The sequence below is a fragment of the Bison bison genome, unplaced genomic scaffold (genome assembly GCF_000754665.1).
Source record: "Bison bison bison isolate TAMUID 2011002044 unplaced genomic scaffold, Bison_UMD1.0 scf7180017847294, whole genome shotgun sequence".
Classification (NCBI taxonomy): Eukaryota; Metazoa; Chordata; class Mammalia; order Artiodactyla; family Bovidae; genus Bison; species Bison bison.
The window spans coordinates 7,202-15,324 of record NW_011477867.1 but is presented as its reverse complement, the minus strand read 5'-3'; the positions used below and the strand labels follow the sequence as shown (position 1 = coordinate 15,324).

General features: G+C 47.8%; 1 protein-coding gene across 4 annotated transcripts in view; it reads right to left on the bottom strand.

Annotated features, from left to right (window-relative positions):
• CEACAM1 (carcinoembryonic antigen-related cell adhesion molecule 1 (biliary glycoprotein)) overlaps positions 1-8,123 on the bottom strand; it is a 17,904-nt gene that overhangs the window by 7,528 nt on the left and 2,253 nt on the right. For all 4 annotated transcript variants that reach the window (XM_010842547.1, XM_010842563.1, XM_010842555.1 and 1 more), the window contains exons 2-3: positions 5,022-5,300; positions 3,450-3,728 (exon numbers count right to left, since the gene is read on the bottom strand). In XM_010842547.1, coding sequence (XP_010840849.1) covers positions 3,450-3,728; positions 5,022-5,300 — 558 coding nt within the window. The remainder of the gene's footprint in view (positions 1-3,449; positions 3,729-5,021; positions 5,301-8,123) is intronic.

The following is an 8,123-nucleotide window of genomic DNA, read 5'->3' as shown; positions in this document are numbered from 1 at the left end:
CACCTGCAGTGATTTTGGAGCCCAGAAAAGTAAAGTCTGAACTGTTTCCACTGTTTCCCCATCTATTTCCCATGAAGTGATGGGACCGGATGCCATGATCTTCGTTTTCTGAATGTTGAGCTTTAAGCCAACTTTTTCACTCTCCACTTTCACTTTCATCAAGATGCTTTTGAGTTCCTCTTCACTTTCTGCCATAAGGGTGGTGTCATCTGCATATCTGAGGTTATTGATATTTCTCCTGGCAATCTTGATTCCAGCTTGTGTTTCTTCCACTCCAGCGTTTCTCATGATGTATTCTGCATATAAGTTAAATAAGCAGGGTGACAATATACAGCCTTGACGTACTTCTTTTCCTATTTGGAACCAGTCTGTTGTTCCATGTCCACTTCTAACTGTCTTCCTGATCTGCATACAAATTTCTCAAGAGGCAGATCAGGTGGTCTGGTATTCCCATCTCTTTCAGAATTTTCCACAGTTTATTGTGATCCACACAGTCAAAGACTTTGGCATAGTCAATAAGGCAGAAATAGATGTTTTTCTGGAACTCTCTTGCTTTTTACATGATCCAGCAGATGTTGGCAATTTGATCTCTGGTTCCTCGGCCTTTCCTAAAACCAGCTTGAACATCAGGAAGTTCATGGTTCACATATTGCTGAAGCCTGGCTTGGAGAATTTTGAGCATTACTTTTACTAGCGTGTGAGATGAGTGTAATTGTGTGATAGTTTGAGCATTCTTTGGCATTGCCTTTCTTTGGGATTGGAATGAAAACTGACCTTTTCCAGTCCTGTGGCCACTGCTGAGTTTTCCAGATTTGCTGGCATATTCAGTGCAGCACTTTAGCAGCAGCATCTTTCAGGATTTGAAATGGCTCAACTGGAATTCCATCACCTCCACTAGCTTTGTTCGTAGTGATGTTTTCTAAGGCCCACTTGACTTCACATTCCAGGATGTCTGGCTCTAGGTCAGTGATCACACCATCGTGATTATCTGGGTCGTGAAGATCTTTTTTGTACAGTTCTTCTGTGTATTCTTACCATCTCTTCTTAATATCTTCTGCTTCTGTTAGGTCCATACCATTTCTGTCCTTTATCCAGCCCATCTTTGCATGAAATGTTCCCTTGGTATCTCTAATTTTCTTGAAGAGATTTCTAGTCTTTCCCATTCTGTTGTTTTCCTCTATTTCTTTGCACTGATCGCTGAGGGAGGCTTTCTTATCTCTTCTTGCTGTTCTTTGAAACTCTGCATTCAGATGCTTATATCTTTCCTTTTCTCCTTTGCTTTTCTCTTCTCTTCTTTTCACAGCTATTTGTAAGGCCTCCCCAGACAGCCATTTTGCTTTTTTGCATTTCTTTTGCATGGGGATGGTCTTGATCCCTGTCTCCTGTACAATGTCACGAACCTCAGTCCATAGTTCATCAGGCACTCTATCTATCAGATCTAGGCCCTTAAATCTATTTCTCCCTTCCACTGTATAATCATAAGGGATTTGATTTAGGTCATACCTGAATGATCTAGTGGTTTTCCCTACTTTCTTCAATTTAAGTCTGAATTTGGCAATAACGAGTTCATGATCTGAGCCACAGTCAGCTCCTGGTCTAACCCTAACCACCAGTAATTAGGGGAATGCAAATCGAAACCACAGTGAGATATCACTTCTTACCCTTTAGAATGGTTATGGGAAAAAAAAAAAAAAAGCAAACAGAAACAAGAAGTGTTTGCAAGGATGTGTAAAAATGGAAACTTGTGCATTGCTGGTGAGAATGCAAATGGTACAACCACCGTGGAAAACTACATGGCCGTTCATCAAACAGTTGGACAAACAACTGCCATTTGATCCAGTGATTCCACTTCTGGTTGTGTGCCCAAAAGATTGAAAGCAGGAACTTCCCTAGTGCTCCAGTGGTTAAGAATCTACCTTCTAATGCAGGGGACATGGGTTCAATCCTTGGTCAGGGAACTAAGGTCCCAGATGCTTCAGAGCAGCTAAGCCCGTGTGCCACAACAGGAGAATCCATGTGCCACAGCAAGAGAGGCCATTGCGCTGCAACTAAAGAAAGCCTGCACACCACAAAGAAGAGCCCGCATGCTGCAATTAAGACCCAGTGCAGCCAAAATAAAAAAGAGCAAAAGCAGTGACTGAACAGATACTTATACACCCATTCATGGTAGCATATTCACAACAGCCAAAAGGGGGAAGCAGTTTAAAAGACAATCAACTTATGAATGATAAAATGTTGTATATACATACAAGGGAATATACTTCAGCCTTTCAAAGGAATGACATTCAGATATATGCTATAATATGGATGGGACCTTGAAGACATAATGCTAATAAGTGAAATAAATCAGATGCAAAGAGATAATTATAATATATGGTTCCACTACTTTGGCCATCTGATGCAAAGAGCCAACTCATTGGAAAAGACCCTGATGCTGGGAGGAGGGCAGGAGGAGAAGGGGATGACAGAGGATGAAATGGATGGATGGCATCATCGAACTCAATGGACATGAGTTTAAGCAATCTCTGGGAGATGGTGAAGGACAGGGAAGCCTGGTATGCTACAGTCCACGAGGTTGCAAAGAGCTGGACATGACTGAGCAACTGAGCTATAACATGATTCCACTTATACAAAATAAGTATCATAATCAAATTCATAGAGACAAAGAAAGTAGAATGGTGTTGGCCAGGGTTTGAGGTGGGGGACTTCTAGAAGTTATTGTTTAAGGAGTACAGAGTTTTTAATAAGATGAAAAAGTTCTAAATGGATAGTGGCAATGTGAATGTACTTAATGCTACTGAGCTGCAGTCTTAAAAATGGCTAAAATTATATATTTTATGTACTCTTAACATTAAAAATGGAGAAGGAAATGGCAACCCACTCCAGTGTTCTTGCCTGGAGAATCCCAGGGACGGAGGAGCCTGGTGGGCTGCCATCTATGGGGTCGCACAGAGTCGGACACGACTGAAGCGACTTAGCAGCAGTAGCAGCATGTTAAAAAAATGGTAACAGGAGAAAAAAAATACAACGAATCTTGTGAAAGTTACACTAAAATGCTAAACCCAGGAGAAGAAACTGTATTTGATTTAGAGATTGAGCTGTTATTCATTCTGCCACCTGTTTACTATGTGCGTGTATTCAGTTGCTCAGTTGTGTCTGACCCTTTGCAACCCCATGGGCTGTAGTCCGGCAGGCTCCTCTGTCCATGGGATTTCCCAGGCAAGAATACTGGAGTGGGTTGTCATTTCCTCCTCCAGGGGATCTTCCCGACCCAGGGATCGAACCTTCATCTCCTGCATTGCAGGCGGATTCTTTACCACTGAGCCATCTCAGAAGATCTGTAGTGGTCTCATTTGATATTCTGCCCACCATGACCTCTCTCCATTTTGCACATGATTGTTAGAATGATCTGCCCAGAAAGATATAGCATAAAGCAAATGGTCACTTACATTTCACATGCAGGCTGAGGGGGTCGCTTCTGCTGGAGTTGCCCCTGTTGGAGACCTCACACTGATAATCCCCGGCGTCCTGTCTGCTGACGGGGTTTATGGTGAGGGTGCTGTTGTCTGAGGACAGTGTCATCCTCTGTGCAAGGAGGAGACTCCGGCCTTTGAAGAACCAGCGTATGGAAATCCCAGTCTCATCTGTGAGGCAGGTCAGGACCACGGGGCCCTCATGTTCTATGACTGTGGTGTTGCTGGCTTGGAGGGAGGGCTGTGCCACTGGGTCTGTGGAGAGACAGAGGGGTGACTGCTGAGAGTGGGTCAGGGGCCTGGGCCTTGCTCCCTCTCAGAGATCTCAGCCAGCCCCGGGCCCCAGTGACCTCTGTAAAGGTGACCCAGAGGATGGCCCTGAGTCTATGATCAAGGTATGGAGTCGCTCTTCATTGATGATCTGTAAGGAGAGGACTGTGCCTCCTCTCTGACTCCCAGGTACCCTGGGACGACCCCTGACCGGTCTCCCTGGACATCTCTGTAGGATCAGCACCAGGACCCTCTTCTCAGCCCATATGTCTAACATCCTCATCATCGAGTGGAGTTTTTTTTTTTTTTTAATTAACTTTCCTTGACTTTTTCCCACAGTTTTCTTTGACTATAAAAAAATTCAGGGACTTCCCTGGTGGTCCAGTGGCTAAGACATCACACTTCCAATGCAAGGGGCCCAGGTTTGATCCTTGGTCCGGGAACTAGATCCCACATCCTGAAACTAAGAGTTTTCGTGCCACAACTAGAAGATCTCACATGCCGCAACTAAGACCCAGTGCAGCCAAATAAGTAAATAAAAATACATAAGTTGAAAAAAATTCAGTCCCCAATATGTAAAATAGCTAGCTAGTGGGAAGTTGCTGTATAAAACAGGGAGCTCAGCCTGGTGCTCTGTGACAACCTGGGTGGGGGATGGGCGTTGGTAGGGAGACCGAAGAAAGAGGGGACCTTATGTATACTAACGGCCAATGCACATCGTTGTATGGCAGAAACCGGCACAACATTGTAAAGCAATTATCCTCCAGTTAAAAAAAAAAAAATCAAGTCCCATTCTTTATTTACACTTCCGTGAAGGCAGGCCCACCAGCTCTGTGTATCTCTGGGGCCAAGGGGACTTTCCATAAAGTGGGGGAGGCATTCACTTTCTGTTACATAATTTCTAATGGCCCAACTCAGTCTTCCTGGACTGTGTAGAAGAGTTAAATATCTCTCAGCCAGGGACAGTCTTGTTTTACAGTTTCCCAACAATAACTACCCCTTCATTTTCACTCATCCTGAATCTGAGACATTAACCTGTTTCTCCCATCACAGGCTGGTGACCCTGAGCCTCTCAAGACAGAGCAGTCCATCCCCTCCCAGTCTTGGCTCAAGGCTGGGCCTGCCTGGGCTTGCCTGGGCCAGGAAGTCATGGCCAGCCTGGGTGTCCAAAGGTGAGGGTCCATGCACTTGGACCTGAGAGGGATGGGTACGGCCTGGCTTCTGGCACTGTAGATTCAGCCAGGAGGCCTGGACCACGTAGGAACAGAGGTTACTCACAGAGGACATTCAGGGTGAATGGGTCACTGCGGCTGACACTCACTGGGTTCCAGGCTTCGCACACATAGGGTCCTGTGTCATTCCTTGTCACATTGAACACAGTGAGAGTCCTTTTGTCCTCGGACAGTTCCAGCCTGGTGCTGTTGGGGAGGCTCTGATTGCTGATCCACCACATGTAGGAGGTGTTCTGGGTCTCAGGTCCACATGTTAACACCACAGTGTCCTGGTGCTCCCAGGGGTTGGAGTTGTTGCTGGTGATGACGGGTCTGGGTAGCACCGCTGTGCAGATAACAGAGAGAACATTGGCCCTTTTATATACTGGGTTCCTCTAAAAGCATTTTCAATCAGGGTTGCCATCTTTTTCCTCTCAGCCAGACTGAGCCCTTAAAGAATAAGGCAGGTCTGTGTATCACGAGACAAATGCATGAACATCTGAGCTCAGAGAGTGTGAGGCCATCTGCTCTTATGTCTGGAAGAAGCACAGACTTCCCCAAGTATCAGTCAAGTATTAGAGTTTGATAGCAGAGTCCCAGGCCTGCGAGTCTGGGACCACTTGCTTCCTCTTTTAGTTTTTCACTGACCAGGTGACTGCCTGCCTGGCCCTGGGGTGCTCACCTGGACTGTGCAGGTCCTGAGTCCCTTCAAGCTGCACAGACCTACATTGCCTGATGGAGACATGTCTTCACCGTCTCCTCAATTCCCAAGGTTTCCTAGAGATGGGTAACAATGGGCCTTCCCCTAGTCCTTAAACCCCAAGAAGACTGGGCAGCACAGCCTGGAACTGGGTGTTGGAGCAGAAATAACACACGGGGATGTCCCTGGTGGCTCAGTGGTAAAGAATCTGCCTGCCAGTGCAGGAGACATGGGTTTGATCCCTGATATGGGAAGATCCCACGTGCCATGGGGCAACTAAGCCCGTGCTCCACAACTACTGAGCCTGGCCTCTAGTACCTGGGTGCTGCAACCACTGAGGCCCATGCACCCTAGAGCCCATGCCCCGCAACAAGAGAAGCCGCCACAGTGAGAAGCCTGTGTACTGCAACGAAGCATAGCCCCCACTCCCTGCAGCTAGAGAAAGCTCGTGTGCAGCAGTGAAGACCCAGCAGAGCCACAAATACATAAATAAATGGACATTAAAGTTTAAAGAAAAAGAGGACAGAATGAATCAGAGGGCAAGTCTGAGTCTCTGTTTTATAAAAGGGAGGAATGATCTAAATGAGCAGAAATGATAATGTGCTCAGTTGTTCAGTCTTGTCCGACTCTTTGCGATCCCATGGACTGCAGCCCCCCAGGCTCCTCTGTCCATGGGATTCTCTAGGCAAAAACACTGGAGTGGGTTGCCATGCCCTCCTCCAGGGGACCTTCCCAACCGGGGGGCTGAACCCAGGTCTCCTGTATTGTAGGCAGATTCTTTACTGTCGGAGCCAGCAAGGAAGCCCAGAAATGATACGTGTTCTATTAATAAAGTTAGAGGAAGAGGTCCCTCTCACCAGTTTCCACAGCAAATTAGGCAAATGGGAAGGGGGCCCACCACAGGCGTGTGGCATGCTTTTTTTTTTTTTCTGCCTCAGAAAACACAACTAAGTGTTTGATCAAATTTGTCTGAACTGGGCAAAGGCTAAGTGAAAAGACAGTGGCTCGGGCCCCTCATCGTCGGAGGACATCCCACCCTATGATAAAGGTGACATCTTGAGGACACATGGGCGATGAAGTAGGCAGTAAAGCAACCAGACGGCACAGGTGTGTCAGTCCCATCCTGGGAAGGTCTCGGGAACCCCTGAGAGGAACGGGAGGGTCACATCAGGACAAGGTTGTGAGTCACAAGTCAAAGAGGTGAAGTGAGCCCGTGAGCCCCTGGGGACTGCAGACCTGTCTTTCTGCCTTTGGCTTCCTGCTTGAGTCATGTTAGGGAATAGATCAGTGAGGGGGGCTACATATCCTTGTCACGTGGCGTGATTCCACTGGCTGGCACCATGGGGGGAAAGACCCCTGGACAAAGGCAAAGCTGAAGCTCATTCTCCTGGTGACCTGGGGAAAGTGGCTTGTGTTGGAGCCCCACAGAGGCTGCTGCTCCCAGATTTCTGAGTTCTTTACTATCACCTGGGAGGGTGCGCCTGGCCACAAGCCAGGATGGAAACAGGGCAGTCAGCTATTTGGGGAAATATCTGTGGAAGGCTTAAGGGTTTGGGGTGGGGGTGCTTCCCCAGTGGCTCAGCTGGTAAAGAACCTGTCTGCCAATGCAGGAAACGTGAGAAACATGAGTTCGGGAAGATTCCCTGGAGAAGGAAATGGCAACCTGCTCCAGTATTCTTGCCTGGAGAGTTCCACGGACAGAGGAACCTGGCAGGATACAGTCCATCGGGTCACAAGAGTCAGATATGCCTGAGCAACTAACACTTTCACTTTCACTTGCCAGTATTCTTGCCTGAAAAAATTCTATGGACAGAAGAGCCTTGTGAGCTTCCACAGGCCATAAGGTTGCAAAGAGTCAGACATGACTAAGTGAATGAACAAGCGTGGGGTTCAGGGGCTTCCTCAGCGGCTCAGCTGGGAAAGAACCTGCCTGCCAATGCAGGAGATGCAAGAGACGTGAGTTTGACCCTCGAGTTGGGAAGATTCCCTGAAGGAAATGGCAACTGGCTCCAGTGTTCTTATCTGGAAAATTCCATGGACAGAGGAGCAAACAGTCAAACGTGACTGAGAGTGCACGCACGAATCTAAGGGCGGGGTGCTGTGCAGAGCAGGGCCAGTCCCGGCTGAAATGAAGGAGGAAGGTGAGAGACATGGAAAGAGCAGAGAGTGAGAAATGTCCGTTTACAAGCGACTTCAAAGCAGGGGTTTCAAGTGACTTCAAACATCCAGAGGTCCAAGAGCCCCACCACTGCCCAGAAGCAGGACCCCTGCTCCCAACCCCTGGAAACCCTCCCACGGCGGAGCAGCCCCACAGTCACCATGAGACTCGGCTCCCAGTGCGCTTTAGGGGCAGGTGGTCAGAGGATGAAACACGGCTCCCCTCCCTGGAGAGACAGGCGAAGGCATGGCCAGAGCCTCCTAGGACTCTGCATCCAGATTCCAGCGCCTGAAGAGATCACAGATCATTCA